General features: G+C 34.5%; 1 protein-coding gene across 1 annotated transcript in view; it reads left to right on the forward strand.

Moving 5' to 3' along the window:
- Ranbp16 (Ran-binding protein 16) overlaps nt 1-18,105 on the forward strand; it is a 238,509-nt gene that overhangs the window by 82,339 nt on the left and 138,065 nt on the right. The window contains exons 11-12 of the mRNA XM_089090269.1: nt 2,808-3,017; nt 4,351-4,495. Of these exons, the coding sequence (XP_088946395.1) occupies nt 2,808-3,017; nt 4,351-4,495 (355 nt within the window). The remainder of the gene's footprint in view (nt 1-2,807; nt 3,018-4,350; nt 4,496-18,105) is intronic.

Genomic DNA, 18,105 nt, shown 5'->3' on the forward strand with positions numbered 1-18,105 from the left:
GGCAAGAAAAACAAATCTTGAAAAGGAACGAATAAAAATATTAAAGTGGGATTGTCTTTTGTATTTGTTATTAGTATATTATCTTCTTTTACGATGAAGAAAAGTCATGAGATCATAATAAAACAAGATACTGGCGGTAGCTAATGAACAAACTAACACATTAATCAGCATAATTATATCTACGCCAAAATCGGCTTATGTTTCCCTGCAAATTTCAACTTGCATTATGCTTACATCAAGAAATCTTCCCTAGCGCCTAATACTATCATAAGATTTACACTTCTCGCATAATATTCTTATAAAATTTACGTTTATCCACCACTCTTCATCAATATTAAAATACCCAGAGTTGTTATTTCATAAATCCTGCGTTTTATTTATGTTTATCAAATGCAGCACATTTTCATTCATAGACCCACACATCGAATGGAGCACATTTTCATTCATAGACCCACACATCAAATGCAGCACATTTTCATTCATAGACCCACACATCGGACATAAAAACGAGCCACCTTTTTTTAACTTTCCTAATGTATTTTCTTATGTATCTGAGAGGCATCTTTCTAAACTCATTCTAAGAATAATAGATCCTCTCCTGATACCTTTGACTCGAGATTCTATTTTTCAAGATTCTGCTACTTTTTCATTTCATGTTTTTTCCTCTCAAAATATCTCTGATCTTTTTTTGAAATATCCCTGTTTTTCCACATTCAAATCTTTACCTGCTTGCCAATCCTCTGGTCATAACTCCTAAAACTTTTCTAGTTTGGTGAGATCAAGAATCTATAAGGAGAGAATACGGTTGACTGCTCCTTAATTACGAAGCTCTTTGTCCGTGTATTAGCCCCTTTAAATAGTTTAAAATGTCACAACTTTGGACTCTCTATCCTTTCTACTGTCTCATTGTTTTCCATTTTCATGGAAAACATATCTGGAAATTGTGTATTGTTATTGTATATCTTCCAATTTCTGGAAAGTATCTCTGAAGTGCTTCCTGAAAATCAGCTTTAAAGCTTTTTCATTTTGAATAAATATGGCTCTGTGTAACATTGGTAGGTATTGGCTATGGAAGTAAGCTCTACATCTGTATTATGCCCAGTAGAAAATAGGAAATCCTTCAATTTGTCAGTAGTTATCTGGTACCACTCCCTTTACCCTACCCCTCATTGGGGCACACAGTCAAAACTTTAGATCAGGTTATTTTTTTTAGTGAGAGGTCTTATTTGTATTTACCCATAAAAGGATGTTTTGTGTAGTATTTTTATGTCTTAAAAAAATTGAACTTAAAAAAGTTATTTAACTTTAAAATTGCACCTTTCAAATTTACATGGCGCTATTACATACCGTCCTTTTGTGTGTCACAAGCTGTCTTTGAAGGAATTATTCATAGTTTTTTTTTTTTTTTATATTTGACTGGACTCTCCTTATTTATTTTACCTCCCTAGCATTCGTCTTCCGTGATTGGCTGGTGTTACGAATAGCAGATGTAAAAAAAAAGAAAGAAAGAAAACGGTCTTATTTCTAAGGCGTCTAGTTAAGTTAATTAAGGTCCTACCGTGTTGCAGGTTTTTTTTTTTTTTACCCGGTAAAGGAGATTACGCCCCAATTTAGCCATTACATGGTAACTACATTGTACTAGAGTGGAGGGGGGGGGATATAACCATACTGGAAGCTTTTGACATCATTTCTGCCGAAGAACTCCTGTCGTAAAACAATAAATGCTACAGTCCAAGAAACCATCCGAGTTATGATATTCCTTTAAAGTTCACTTTCTTCTCTGCTATACAATTCCGCTGTACGTGACTTTGGTTGCTTGCTCTTCTAATTAAAATCTTATTGTGTTCCTAAATTTGAGACTCTTGGAATTTCTCTGTCTAGTGCTCTTAGGAAGGCTTTGTTGGGGAGGTTTTCCTCTGTTGCTTGTTCTTGTAGCTAAGATACGGCTTAAGATCTTTTAGATACGCAATTAACTATATTATTGACTTCTAGACAAAATTTTTATATAAAAGAATAAGATTGACATTCTGGTTCAGGTTGATATCTAATCCCATATATTGAGGGATAATTGAACCATTCTGAAGTCAGTTTGACCAAGTCCATAAAATAAACAGTTGACAAAATTCAGAAAGAAGAATAACTGGTGGTTCTGATTTTAATACACGAATTATCTGGTGGAAAATTTGTCCAGGATTTGATGGTGTGTGCTTATGTATTTAGTATAAGTAATGCTCGTAAGTTTCTAAACAGTTCTCCTGAGGTTCTAAACAATTTATTTAGCATTTTGGTGGAAAACAAGTTTGTCGCTTTTATTTTTCTGTATAAATTGTTTTCTAAGCTATATCTTTGTAACTTTATAAAACCAAGCGTCAGTCAAGCGCTCTGATATGTAAAACATAGAAAAACAAAGATTTTGCTTGTATGCAGTTATACAAGTAACGTAAGGGCCTTTCCTTGAGGGGGGTAAAAGAGAGAGAAAATATTCTCTAACCACTGCGTAACCAAAACCGCGTATTTTTATGTAATTTTTCATGTTTTGGAGGGGATGGGGTCAAGACTGGTTTCCTTCCTCCTCCGTTGCTTCGAAATGATCAGGCACGTAATGCAATTAGTTTATCAAGTGATAATATAAATTCGTAATCTAGTTTATCAATATTGTCAATAGTTGTAACAACTTTTCAAGTAATAATTGCGATTTTCCGTTACTACTAGCAATTCTTTTCTGAATTCTGGAATCTAAATGTCTTAACTCCCTAAAAACAATCTCATTTTTGTTTTTCTACTTCAGTTTTCTGTTTATTTTATAGGGTGATCCAATTAATTACCCTAACCGATTCAAGGCTATCAGCGAGAGGCTGCGAAAAGCTGGAGGTGGCAATGCTTAGCTTTTTTGAGCAATTTCGAAAAATCTATATTGGCGATCAAGTTCAGAAAGCCTCTAAAGTCTACCGTGCTCTCAACGACGTATTGGGGATTAACGAAGAATCACAGATACTCAGTATCATTGTGAGGAAGATGTAAGTGAATAGACGGGATTTTAATTTTATTGTATCTCGGAATCGGTTTATGAGACACTAGATGTACAAGTTGATTAGCTTTACCAATATTTCAAAGGGGTGAGGTTTTGTGAAAGCTGGCAAGAATAGAAACGTTGAATAAAAGATGGAGGGTTAAAAAGTAAACAGAAACTGGATGCTGAAAAAGTAAATGAATGGTTTTTTATCAAGTGGCGCTTACCAGATTAATTTTTTGTGTGTAATTTTTTTTCCTGTACAATCATGAAAATATACCCCTTGTGGTTTTGGCCATGATGATGCGTGTTTCAATGTCTTGTTCTGAAAAGTAGTTATTTTAACAGTTCGTGGAATGACATTTATTCTTTATTAGAAGTTGTGAAGCAACTCATTTATCAGTAGGCTAGAATTCGAAGAATTAAGTTTGACACATTGAAACAGGATCAGTAGTTGCTCTAAACCTATACGAGGACAATTCAAGGGGAATTTGGCTTAGTCCACAAACTGTAAAATAGCATTAAAAATTAATCAAGCGGACTTATTGCTGGCTTTATCTTTAAAGTTCTAATTATTTGATGGAAGAAAACGTCTAGCTTTTCTGGTGTTTGTGTATAGACCTACACTGGAATATAAAGAATGATCTTAATTATATCTTAATATTGGCTTTATATAATATATAAATCCATATATATTGTATAATTTATAATATATAAATCCTGGATATAGTATTGGCTTTGGTCCAGGTCAATATGGCTTTACAAAAAATTATTAGGATATTGTCAAACAAGTAAATTTATTTGTTATTATTAGTAGCCTTCCTGATTTTTATTTGTGAATTTACAAAGTTGAGAGTTATTTAACTGCTTTGATGGTAAAACATAAAAGAAACGTAAAAAGGAGACTTGATCGAATTTGCTTATGAGAACCTAATCAAAATTCAGCTATTTATAATGAAAATTTTTCTTTAATTTGAATGAAACTAATGATAAAATTGTTTTGCATTGAGCCAATGCTGTAACTTCTTTTATCCAGAGACTGTGAATGACTGTCTGATTGTCCGAATAATCATAATTAGGGCTCAGAAGCGCATCCAGGATTTTTGTTCCGGGGGGGTTTTACTAAATTTTTTTTTTTGGGGGGGGGGGTACACAAAAAACCTCAAAAAACGCATACAAAATTTGTTTATGTCCATTTTTGTTACGTTTTCACGAGTCAAGCAAACGTTTCGGGGGGGGGGGGGGGGTTCAAACCGGGTAACCCCCCCCCCCTGAATACGGCCTTGTTAGGGTTAGATGAAGTTTCTCGACTGTATTAACCATTTCCCTTTTTATTACAGAATAACAAATTTGAAGTTTTGGGGACGTTGTGAAGTAATAGTCAAGAAAACGTTAAATTTACTTGAAGAATTGTCTATTGGTTATAGCAGTGTAAGGAAACTGATAAAGCTTGAAGAAATACAGTTCATGCTAAATAATCATACGGTAAGCTTCTGAATCTCTTTTTTAGTTTGACGTTTTTGGGACGTTACGAAATAATAGTTATAAAAACGTTAAATTTACTTGAAGAATTGTCTATTGGTTATAGCAGTGTAAGGAAACTGATAAAGCTTGAAGAAATACAGTTCATGCTAAATAATCATACGGTAAGCTTCTGAATCTCTTTTTTCGTTTGACGTTTTGGGGACGTTACGAAATAATAGTTATAAAAACGTTAAGTTTACTTGAAGAATTGTCTATTGATTATAGCAGTGTAAGGAAACTGACAAATCTTTATGGAAAACATTTCATGCTAAATAATCATACGGTAAGCTTCTGAATCTCTTTTTTTGTTTGAAGTTTTTGGGACGTTGTGAAATAATAGTTATAAAAACGTTAAATTTACTTGAAGAATTGTCTATTGGTTATAGCAGTGTAAGGAAACTGATAAAGCTTGAAGAAATACAGTTCATGCTAAATAATCATACGGTAAGCTTCTGAATCTCTTTTTTTGTTTGACGTTTTGGGGACGTTACGAAATAATAGTTAAAAACATACCGTTTATTTGAAGAATCGTCTATTGGGTTATAACAGTGTAAGGAAACTGACAAATCTTTATGGAAAACATTTCATGCTAAATAATCATATGGTAAGCTCCTGATTTTCTTTTTTTGAAATTTTTTGGACGTTGTGGGATAACAGTTAAGAAAACGATAAATTTACTCGAAGAATTGTCTATTGGATGCAACATTGTACGCAAATTGATACATCTTAATTAAATTAAATTTTAAAAAACTATTTTTTTCAAATGAAAGTAAGGAGCAACATTAAAACTTCAAACAAGCATAAATTATTACATATATGAGTGGGGTTACCCCTCATGTATGTAATATATAATACCTAGCCCTTTACGCTAAAGTTTGACTTTTTGTTCAAATTATTTAAGAATGACTCCTGAAACACAAGGGCTGTATAATTAAAATAATTAGCCTTTTTAAAAGTTAAAAGAAATTTAACGTAAAGAGCGAGGTTGCATTAAATAATGCAACCAATTTTTTTTCCGGAAAATTCTGCCCCCTCCCCTCCATAGAAAATTTCCTTCCCCACGAAAAACTCAATCGAAAGATCCTTCCACGTAACCCCTCCCCCTATTAAAATCCCCCCCCCCCCGACCTATATCTGTAAACTTTCCAATAGCCAATACTGTATGTAAACAAGGGGCAAAGCTCATAGCTTGCAGCCCTTTCCCTGAGGGATGGGAGGGGGGGGGTTCAAATCATCCTCAGAGACGTAGTTACTAGATCTTTCGAATTAGCTGAACAAAATGGCTATCTCAAAATTTTGATCGGACGATTTTGAGAAAGAAAGGGTGTGGGAGGGGGGCTAGCTTCCCTGCAATATTTTTGGTCATTTCAAAAGGGGACTAGAACTTTTGATTTCCTATAAAATGAGCCCTTTCCTGATTTTGTAAGATTACTAGTTCGATATGATCACCCATAAAAAAAACAAAAAAAACAAAAAAAACGCACATCCGTGATCTTGATTCTGGTAAAAAATGCAAAATTCCACATTCTGTATATAGGAGCTTGAAAGTTGTACAGTAGGTTTCTCTGATATGCTAAATTTATTGTGCGATTTTCATTAAGATAATTTAATATTTTGGGGGTGTTTCTCCCCTTTTTCAAAATTGTTCAACATTTCCCAGGCTTGTGACTTTTGATGGGTTACTTTAAACTTGATGAATTTTATATTTATTTTGAATAAGCATCACGATTTGATTCCTTTTGAAGTATCCATTGTTATCAAGACTCTGTTGCTTAGAGTTTCGATTACTATTGAGTCACATCGCTCCTTACACGAACTTTTTGATACGGTTTATGCTAAATAATCATATGGTAAGCTTCTGATTTTTTTTGTCGGAAGTTTTAAAAAATTAAAAATAAATGAATATAAAGACAACAAACGGGTCTATAGACAGTAAATGAAAACGAAGAAAAAACAAACGAATATTTCGCCCGTATCCAACAAGGCGTGTTCAGCGTAGGAAAAAAAAACAAAAAAAAAACATAAAATTATGCTTTAGCTACTTTTGGCTATCTTGGAAAGGGGTTACGTTAGGAAAATAAAACTTTCAGGGATGGGTCACAGGCTAAACTATGTCCTGGAAGGGTATTTTGAAGTACCCTTCTCTACTCTTTCTCCCTCTAAAGGGTCCTGAAATTTACCTACTAGACAGATCTATGCCTATTGAAATTTTGACAAAACAACATTTAACCTTAATTTTATGTTGTTAGATTCTTTTTCTCTGGTTTATGTGATAGAAGTGTATTTGCTGTCATGTAAGTAAGATCTAAAGCTATATCAGTGTTTTTTTTTTTTTTCAAAATTTAGGAACTGAATTTTCATGTATTTAAAACCTTATAAATTGGGACTGAGCAAAGTTGTGAAGCTGAAAACAATTTTGTTGTACTTCATTTAAGCAGAAGATCTTTTTTGTAAGGTTTCAATTTTATAACACACAGATTCTTAAAGGTCATCAAAGGTCAGGAGTCTCTAGAGGGAGAAGGAGTGGAGGTAGGTACTTCAAAATACCTTCTCGGGACATACTTTAGCCTGTAGACTCGTCCCTGAAAGTTTCATTTTCCTAATCTAAGCCCTTTCCAAGATAGCCAAAAGTTGCTAAAGTATAATTTTACCAAAAATATATATAAAACTAAAATAGACTAACCTAGAATATATATTATACAATTACTTAACATTTACAATTTGTAGTAATTGTAAACATTTACAGTTACATCAAACCGCAAAAGTAACTGTATTAAAAATGTTAAAATAACAAAATGAAATAGGAATATATTATTGTGACATAATTTTATGCAAAGCTTTTTATGCTGCTATTCGCTTTGGTTTGTTACTTGAAGTAACCCTTTGGACATTTTGCAATACTTTATTTTTGAATATGGACTCCTTTTTTAAAATAATATCATAAATAGGATCAATATTTATATTACCAGTATCTCTATTAATTGATAAACCTGCAAAAATGTGTTGTTGTTTTTTTTATCTATTCTTTGAGGATGCCTTGTTGTATTGAGGTAAACATCCGTGTGATTCTTCTTCTCCTTTTTGTACTGGACAGGATCCTCTGTTTTTCAAGATTTTATTCTTTGCTTTTTTGGTGGTAGACCAGGTCGGCTTTAAATCTTTTATGAAGTTCTTGGAGAATAGGATTTAGTAACTTGTTGTTGACAGCCATTCTCAAAATATCTGCTATTTCTGCCAAAATAGCATTTGCATAGCGTTCGCAGGATAATTTTTCTGGGTGATGTGGGGGAGGGAGAGAAATATGGCAAAACAGGTGAAAAAGGTTGAAACCATCGAAGAGAATAAAAAAAAATAACAGGATTTCAGCTGTGGCCTGGTCTCAGAGATCTTGCTGCGAACTTGCTTCGTAGAGGCCTATAAGTTCAGTTTTAGACGAATTTAAGTTTGTACTTCTAAAGAATATTAGTTTCATTTTCTTCAAAAGAACTGAAAAATAACATATTACAGATATGAAATTTCCAATTAACAAGGAAGAAGAAGCAAGTTTTTTTTGAAAGCTTTTGGAATCTGCTTTGTTTTGCCTTAAGGCTTTAGTGCTTTTATTCTTACCCTTGAATGCTAAAAAATACTTTGTTTGAAAGTCAAGTGTTTCTTTTGATCTGTTATATTGTTTCTAACATTAATGGAAGTATTTTTGATTCGATGAGTGTCTTGCCTCGCAAACTCAAAAGATAAATTTAGCTTTTTATAAATTACAAAATGTTTCAGCGGCTATCCTCCTCTTTTCGTTCCTGCAAAAATCTCTTGATCATTCTGTTTTCATTTTATCAAAGGTTACTGTCCCCTCCCAAAGGTCGAGGAGGAACGCAAACTTTTCAAAAGATATTGACTGAGATGAAAATTTGATTGGAACAAGCTTTGTAAGAAACGCAATTTCCACCGTCTTGTTTTTTTATAGCACCTGTCTATGAACTCTTCAAATATATCTGTTTCCTGGTTACGAATTGGTTCAGCGCCCTATTATTTCTTTTATCAGGGATAACGTTTGTCTGAATTATCAATAATGGATAAGGTCTTTTTAACTATAGATGGATAAAAAGTACGCATTTGCTTATAATTTCTTATCTTTTTTGGGAAGAAGAGGAACAAGCCCTAACCCCCTGCTTCTCCGTTACAACCCCTCTCCTTGTTCGTCGAAAATTCTGGAACAGTGGACATTGTTTTCAGATTCATTCTACCTCATTTTACCAATTTTTAAGTTCGACTTATCTCTTCTTCACCTGCCTTAGTTTATTTGATGTTTATTTACAGATTAATTTAAAAAAAAAACTTCCGAAAAAGAAGTTTTGTAAAGAAAAGTAAAGGCCATATTAAACTTAAGATCAGAAGAAATATAAACCTACAATAGCTAAAAAACAACCATAAATTACTATTAAAGAATAAATGTAACCCAAAACGAACAGAAATTAAATAAACAATCATAGCAAACAAACAAACAATAGTTCCTAATATAAATGAATTAATAAATCTAAAAACAAGTGAAAGAATCTAAAACCTACTGCGTCATTGGCGCTTTACTGAAAACTATATGTGGCTTGAACAGTCTTGAAAAGTACAAATAAAATCGAACAGAAAGTCTGACAAAATGTTCCTTCGACCGTAAGATGTTCATCAGGCTAATTTTCAACTTCACTGTAATTTTATATTTGTAGCTAACGCAATGATCACTGGGAAAGGGAGCGATTGTAATGGATGCCGTAGTTAGTCGAACGTTGGTTATGAAATTGGCCTTGTAATGCTATAGCTAGAAATGGAAATATTACCCGAACTTTTGTATGTAGTGAAGCTGAATTTGTCTTGGGAAGAAATAATAAAATAAAACTAAATATTTGATATAAAGTGATATGTACTGAAAGCTCATCATCTGAAAATTCAATTTTCCTGTAATTCTCATTTTTACTTTCAATTTTATAAATAGTACAAAAGAAAATATTTATTACAAAACTCATTTCTACTTAAGTGCCAGTGCCGAAGTAGGCTTTAGACCTTTACAGTGAAAGAAAGAGGCACAAGCAGAACTCTTCTTTTAGAGATTTTAGTTCGTTTCAAGCTAGATTTTCAAATTCAGTTTAAGTTTCACTCGTTTTAAGATTTATTTCCTAATTTGTATTAGTAGCTATTGTTTGTTTGTTTGCTATGATTGTTTATCTAATTTCTGTTCGTTTTGGGTTTCATTTATGTCTCAATAGAAAAATATTTTTGTTTGTTTTAAGTTTGGTTTGCAAGTTCCGCTTAAGCTTTACTCGTTTTGAGATTTATTTATTCATTTATGTTAGTACCTGTTGTATGTTTTTTTTTTGCTATGATTCTTTCTTTAATTTCTGTTCGTTTTTGGTTTCATTAATTCTTTAATAGTAATTTCTGGTTGTTTTGAGTTCGAATTATTGCAAGTTTCTATTTATTCTGATCTGAATTTTAATACGTCCTTTCCTTTTATTTATAAAACTTCTTTTTCTAAAAGTTTTTTTTTTTTTATTAATTTTTGTTCGTTTTTGATTGCCAAAGCTTCAAGTTTTTCAAAATTCCCTATTTCAAAATATTTTATTATTCCAAAATAATTTAACAGTTGTAGTAAGAGCTAATAAATTAAACTGAATATGGGATATATAATGATATTAATTGCTGAAAGCCCACCAACTCAAGATTTTGTTTCATCCACGCCGGATTTAAAGCTTTGACGCCTCTAGGCCCAAGCGTTTTGACCCTTCTGTTTTTGCAAGATTTTCGGGGAAATCCCCAAAATAGTGAAAGCAGCAGGGCCTAGTGGGCCTGTTTGTAAATCCTGGTCTGGTTTCACTGCAATTTTCATTTTATTTTCAATGTTGTAATAAGTACAAAAGAAAATATTTGTAATATAATTCGTTTTAGTAAAGAGTCAAAGACGCTGTAGGCCTTATACTGTTACCGTTCGAGAAACGGGCAGTAATCATACCCTTTTTTGTAGTGAAGCCACAATTCAGTAGACGTACATAACCCCTACTCCCTGAAGATGATCAAGGTCTAATAACCAATCCTTAAGGAGGGACGCCAGTCCAAAGCCGTTTTGGCCGATTCGAGCCCTTTTCCTGGTCGGCAAAAAGGCTCAAACACAAAGGTATCAGATTTCACACATACTTGAGTAAACAAACTCGAAGAGGGTGACTTCCAGGGGTTCCTTACGCTTTCAATATTAGTTACATTTTATGATAGATATTTTCACGGAGTGTAATAGGTAGGCGATTGAATTAGGTGATTGAATGGTTAGGCGATTAAATTAGGTGATTAATTATGGAATAAACTGGCTTTGGAAAACGACAAATGAATTACTAAATGTATACATCTATGATCCTACGCATGTCTTCTAATCCTGTCTGCCTTAAGTTTATCAGCTTATCTGAATTTGTGCCCTAAGGCATAGATGACTTAGGAATTCTCCTCTTTTTGATTAAAACCAGTATATCCCCTCTCTCTCTATTATGCCTATATTTGAAAAATCAAATAAATTTGTATTCTTACACTGACAAAAACGGTTCTTGGTAGAAAAGATATAAAAATAGCAAATAATGAATCATGATTCTGGCAGGATGAGAGCTGGGGTAGCCTATCCAGGTAATTTTAATATCTTTCTTAACCAAATCATAAATATTCGAAATAAATGCCACTGATCTAAAGCCCATTAACCGTATAATGCACATAGGCCCTCGCCCATCCCCTCCCCCAAAACCTAAAATTAGGCACCTGGTCGTATGTAGCTCGAGAACTCCAGCTAAAATACTAAATTTTGGTGACGGTTTCGGCCCTGCGGGCCGAAAATATTTCCATGATTTTTACCGCAGGGGCTTGCCCCCCCCCCCTGAAAAAGCTGAAATGATGGGCCTGGAACTATCAAATATTATTGACTAGTTATAATTGATACAATAGATATGGAACTTATAATTGAACTGGGGACTAGTTACAATATAACTGGCTCAATATTATTCAAGGAACTACCACATAAGCTATGGCAGTTCCTTGTAGGCTACTAGCATTCATTAGATGACCTAAAATAAACAAATAAACTCACATGTGGCCAAGCACGAGCTTCTCGTAATTTCAAGAAGATACGGAAGGTCAACAATCCAGCACGAACCTTTGAGCAGTTCCGATTGTAGATTTCGTCCAGAAACGATAGTTTTCATCGGCTCAATTAGTTCGGTAGGGGGGTTTGCAGAACTTGAACTTGATCCCTTTCCAAAACTTGACTCTTTTGGAATTGGGTCTAACACCAAATGCTGGAACAAATACTTAGGTAAACTCGCCCTACCTCTTGCACGGTAGGCTAATTTCAATTTTTCACGATGGGCCTGAACATTTGGCAAGCCCAACCCACGCTTATTTCTCTTTTTCCCCATAGTTGTCAAACTTGATTGTTGAATTCACAATTTCCCAGTACATCCAACTTATTCACAAAATTTGTCGAATGTCCAACTCTCAAGCTAACGCTTTCAAATTATACACACCAAATAAATCATTTCAAGAGCTAAAGCTTCACTAAATCAAAGTCAAACTGACCGCTTTTGAACAAAAGGAAGCGCTAACCCCCTCAGCATAATTTATGCGCCCACATCCGTTTGATTCCAAGTATTTTAGGCTCTTTGTCGGGTGATAAGCAATTTGAAACGTTGGTATGTAAAGTATTTGAAGGGACTGGACTCAGCAAGTGTTTTTTTATAAAAATATGCTGCTACCGCTTCAATAGAATATTTTTCGCTGCATTTTTAAGTCCCAATTACGACAATATTGACTGCAGTGATCTTGCAGGCAAACCCAAAATAGGTTTTCGAGTTTTTTGGGATTTCAGGAAAAATAGGTGTCGGCTTTAGCATTTTGCTAAATCAAAATGTTCACCTGATTCTGTTCTATTAGAAAAGACTGAGACCGCCTAACTGCCTCAACTATTACTGTCAGACAAACTCAAAACACTTACTATGGGAGAGATAGGAAGGTCGCTTCAAGTATGGTCGCCCCTTAATCCAATTTTCACTTGTATTTAAATTCCGTTCTCCCAATTATTATAATAAAAAAGAGTTAATCTGATTTTCCAAAGCTTTCTTATCACTTAAGTAAGATAATGATAATTCTGAGAAAGAGATTTATTTATTTAAGTAAGAGAATTTTAATTTTACCATTTGGGAAACGGGCAGTAGCCATACTCTAGTTTGTAGTGAAAACACCATTCACTAGGATCACATAACCCCTACTCCCTGAAAATGACCTCGGTCTAATAACCAATCCTTAATCCATTTCTCACATGTCTTTGAATTCTGATCTCCCAATTATTATAATAAAAAAAAAGGTAAACTAATTTTGCAGAACTTTGTAGCCACTTAAGTAAGAGAATGATAATTCTAAGTAAGAGAATTGGTTATTTAAGTAAGAGAATGGTATTTTTAAAATTTTGGGAAACGGGTAGTAGCCATACTCTTGTTTGTTGTGAAGGCACCATTCATTAGAAGTGCACCCCGATTCTTTCGGAAAGAACTAGGAAAACAAATTTCGAAAGTTTTTTTTTAATTAATTTTTGTTCGTTTTTTGATTTAAAAAAGTTTCAAGTTTTTAGAAAAAAAACTCCTTATTTCAACATAGGATTTTTTTTCAACATCAAACTTTAATCAAAGTATCAAAAATAGTATCAAAGTAACAATATCAAAGTACCAAAGTATCAAAGTAAAGAAAGGATCAAAGTTAACAAGGTATCAAAGTAAAAAAATTATCAAAGTAACAATAAGCAACTTGCACAACTTACAGCCCTCGCACCGTAAATCGAAGTTACCACGAAAATCACTAAATAATAGTATCAAAGTAAACAAAGTATCAAAGTAACAATAATTAAGTTCTGTAACTCAGAGCCTTTTCCCCATATTATGAAGGCTTATGGCCTTTCTGACCATGACATTTTACTGGTTAAGCTTGAGAACGCTGAAATACGTTTTAAAAGTCTAAAATTGATAGCTTCATTTCTTGAAGGAAGGACGCAAAGAGTACGGCTGGGTAATATCTTGTCTGATGAGATATTAGTGAAATGCTATGTGTCATAAGGATCTGTGATGGGTCCCCTATTATTTCTTTCGTATATTAAACTTATTGGATATTTCAAATAGCTATCAACATTATGGTACAATGTGGCCCAGGTACGGGAAATATTTCCAAATGCTGCTGATGATACTCAGTTAACAATGGATGCGAAAACAGAAGCTGATTCGAAAAATAGCATAAAACAAGGGATGGTGATAATCGAAAGATGGATGCGAGTGAACAAGCTGCTTGTTAATCATAAAAAAAAAAACAATGTTCATGTTATATGGGAGAAGTACAAATTATTATCCTTGGGTTGAAGAAATTGAGTTAGGAAGTGGAAGTATAAAATGGACAAGTATTGTAAAGTACCTCGGTGTCATTGTAGATCAGGGCCTTAGCTTCACAGATCATGTTACATTTACAAGTACAAAAATAGCTAAAAATATTGGAGTTGTGCGGAATTGAAGAGTTTTCCCCCCAAAAATGTTATTTTTCCAACCCAAAAAGGTTGTATTTTTCTCTTATTCATCTATGTTTATTGTACTGTGTAATTGTTTGGTCGTCGACTTTTACTAGCCATTTATACCCGCTCCGTGTGTTATGAAATAAGGCTATGAGGTTTTGACCAATGATGTGTCTTGGAGTTCGGTAAGATCTTGGTATATCGCATGAAAAATTCTACCTTTTTTGATTTGGTTAATTTTTATGTAAATTGGTTTATATATAAATTCTTTCCTAATGTTTTAGAAAAGAATTACCTGAATATTTTTCGGACTCTTATAAGAAAAGGGAACATAGTTATGAAACTAGAAATGTTGAAGTGGTTAAAACATCTGTTCCTATTACTACTAGAGCTATGTTTTCCATTAGGTAAATAGGCTCTGAAGTCTGGAACAGACTTTTAGCAGAAGTAAAAGATAAGAAGACCTTGAGGAATTCCGTGCTTCTTTGCGATGTATTTGTTTTAACCAATATTCTAGAGACCGATTGATTGAATGATTTTGGAGTGCATTTATGCTTGTGAGTTGCTAAAAGATATTTTGTTTCATATGTTTTGTGATTGGGTAAGCGTTGGTATGTATCGGAAATTGTGATGAGCTGTTGATTATGAGTAGGGAAATGATTCGAGTTCTCTGTAAACATATTAATTTTATAACCGTTGATTAATAGTTTAGTAGGAGTGGGGGCGGGGGAGGAGTAAGGGATTTTTTTCTGATGAAGTGTAATAATAGTTGTTTTGTGTTTTTTGAACAAAATTGTGCATAACTACGTCTCCTAAGTAAAGTGTGTAATTCGGTTAGTTGGGCTGTGCTGAATTTTTAAGCGTGATTTCTATGATTTTTAAATAATTTTTTTAACAGCAATTTTCCTGCTTGTATGATGAATCTGACAAAAAACATAAAGCCATAGCATTAGTAAACAACAACTGGAAATAATTTTGTGTTTCCTTAGGCTTTTAAAATCAAGTTTATGCCTTTTCGATGATTTTCTTCTCTAGTAGAATTGTGAAGCTAAAATCAATGAAGAACAGAGACGGTTCATACAGCTTGGCAGTTGTTTTTTTTAATCTAGTTTCTACTAAAAACTGTCTGTGAACAATCGGAAATGAATATAATGTGGGGCCATTTCCCTTGGGGCTTTGTGGGTGAAGCCGACCCCGGATGTATATTTTTTTTTCGATGTTTCTAAACAAAACTACAGTTTCAAAATTTTGGTCCGGTATCATGGAGTATGGGAGTGCAAGTAGCAAAAAAAAACACATAGGGAGGCTGGTTACCCAAAGAACATATAGGGAGGCTGGTTACCCTCAAATCACTTTATGGTCTTAAAACGGATGCTAGATTTTGAGTTTCCAATCGAATGAGCTTCCTTCCTAGTTTCTATAACTACTCATTATGATCTATGTGGCCTGGGAAAAACCGGTTGGCCCTTTATTGGGCCCTATTTTCTTTGGGGGATATGCCCACAGGGTATAACTTGGTATCGGTGCCCTGAGGGTTGTAGGGGGTGTGTCATTCTTAAAGACCTAATTTCCAGAATTTAACCAATTTTAAACTAAATAGATATCTGATAATGCTGACTGGATGTGTTGGGGGAAATGGTGGGCATGAGAGGGGGGTTAGTTTCCCTCCAATCACTTTCGACTATTAAAAAGGACATTAGCCCTTTGAATTTTCAAACAAATGAGCCTTTTTTGCAGTTTCTAAGACAACGCTTTCTATAAAAACCTTATATTCTCCCAGTATATAACTTACAACCCTTGCCCCCTGTGCTGTGGGGGAGTGTCCTCCTCAAAGACATAATTTTTATCTGGAAGTCAACTACGCTGAACAAAATGGCTATCTAAGAATTTTGATTCGATGAGTTTCGGGAAATGGCGGGCGTGGAAGGAGTGTTAGTTGTCTTCCAATCACTTTGACTATTAAAAAGGGCACTAGCCATTTCAATTTCCAATGGAATGAGCTCTTTTTCAAGTTTCTACGACAAAGCTTTCAAAAAAAACCTTATATGCCCCCTGGGCACACTTACAACCCTTACCCTGAGGGCTGTATGGGAGTGTTATCCTCTTCGATATAATTTCCGGACCTTTCAACTACTTCGAACAATATGGCTATCTCAAAATTTTGATTAGATGTCTTTGGATAAATGGTGGGCATGGAAGGGGTGTTAGTTGCCTTCCAATCACTTTTGACTATTAAAAAGGGCATTAGCCATTTCAATTTCCAATCAGATGAGCCCTTTTTGAAGTTTCTACGACAACGCTTTCTTTGAAAACCTTATTTGCCCCCAGGGCATAACTTATAACCCTTGCCCTGAGGGCTTTTGGGGAAGCAGAGCAGAAAAGAACATATTTGATTATATATAATTATACTCTGCAACACCTCGGCGAGTATACTGTGAAACAAGAAATACTGGTTTATTAAACCGTACTATGCCATCTCTCAAAATAAGTCGAGGTGATGTACGTGACATTTTTAGATTGAATTCAGGGCCAGTAGTAGTCAAGCTAAGCTCGGTCGAAATCAGAGACTACATCTTAAGAAATAGTTCCTTATTAAGAAGGATAGGTCTACCAATGGCCCTAGATAACACGGATAAACAAAGGGATGCCCGTAAACACTTAAAGGAAATTATGAATCTTGCACAGAACGACGGCCGTCATGCAAGGTTACGAGGTGACAAGCTGTTTATCCATGGCTGACTATTCAGGTACGATGGAAAGGCTGTAATTGAGGTTAAAAGTAACTTGGTACCAGTTAAAAATCTTGGTCCACCTCCTAGTGCTAGGCTCCCAAATTACCCTGCTGTTATCCCGATGGGGCTAGATAGTGAGAAGGGCACTAGCCACTCCAATTTCCAATCGAACGAGCCCTTTTCGAAGTTTCTACGACGACTCCTTCGATACGAAGTGCCCGGGTATGGAGAAAAAAAAACACAATAAAAAACAACACATTGTGCCCACATCATTCTTTACTTTTGGGATGGCCATGACGTTTTCGAACCATAACTCAACATCTGATAATAAGCAGCTCTTACTAGTCTATCTTCATTACACCTAAGCTTCAACCAAAATCTAAGCATCAAAATAGACCTACGTAGTTTTAACGAAAACAGGCCCATATCACCTTTCAGAATCTGTGAATGAGTTGTCTGATGTAATCCAAACAGTCTTTTATAATGCTGGAGAAGGAGGGACTCAAACTTCTGTGCCGCTTCTCCACCCCAAATCTCTGCTCCATATTCTATTACTGGTAAAACTTTTGTATTAAATATTCTTGTATGCATTTTTAGGTTTTTAATTCCCATTATCGTCGGATTTCTAAAAATTGCAGACATGGCCACTTTGCCTCTATTAATTATTTCATCAACATGACTGTTTAAACTTCCATTTTCCGATAAAACAAATCCTAAATATTTTATTCTTTTGCTTACTTTTAGTTCCTTATTATTAAATTGAAATCTATAATTATCTTTGCCATTTGTTTTGTGTGTGTGTGTCTGTGTGTGTGTGTGTGTGTGTGTGTGTGTGTGTGTGTGTGTGTGTGTGTGTGTCTGTGTGTGTGTGTGTTTGTCTGTGTCTTTGTGTCTCTGTGTGTGTGTTTTTCTCTATCTGTGTTTCTTACTGTGTGTGTGTGTGTGATTGTGTCTGTCTGTGTGTGTGTGTGTGTGTGTGTGTGTGTGTTTGTTTGTGTGTGTTTGTCTATTTGTGTGCCTGTCTATGTGTGTGTGTGTGTCTATGTGTGTGTGTGTCTATGTTTGTTTGTGTGTATGTCTGTGTTAGTGTATGTTTATTTGTCTCTATTTCAGTTACAGTGTGTAGGTGTGTGTTTTTGTTTCTGTGTTTGTGTGTGTCTGTCTTTGTTTGTGTCTCTCTGTGTCTTTGTGTGTGTGTGTCTGTGTGTGTCTCTGTGTGTGTGTCTGTGTTTCTGTGTGTGTGTGTGTGTCTCTGTGTGTGTCTCTGTGTCTCTGAAGGT

This window comes from Artemia sp. Qi Xiang Cuo, chromosome 6, assembly GCF_049724085.1.
Source record: "Artemia sp. Qi Xiang Cuo chromosome 6, ASM4972408v1, whole genome shotgun sequence".
In the NCBI taxonomy this organism is placed as follows: domain Eukaryota; kingdom Metazoa; phylum Arthropoda; class Branchiopoda; order Anostraca; family Artemiidae; genus Artemia; species Artemia sp. Qi Xiang Cuo.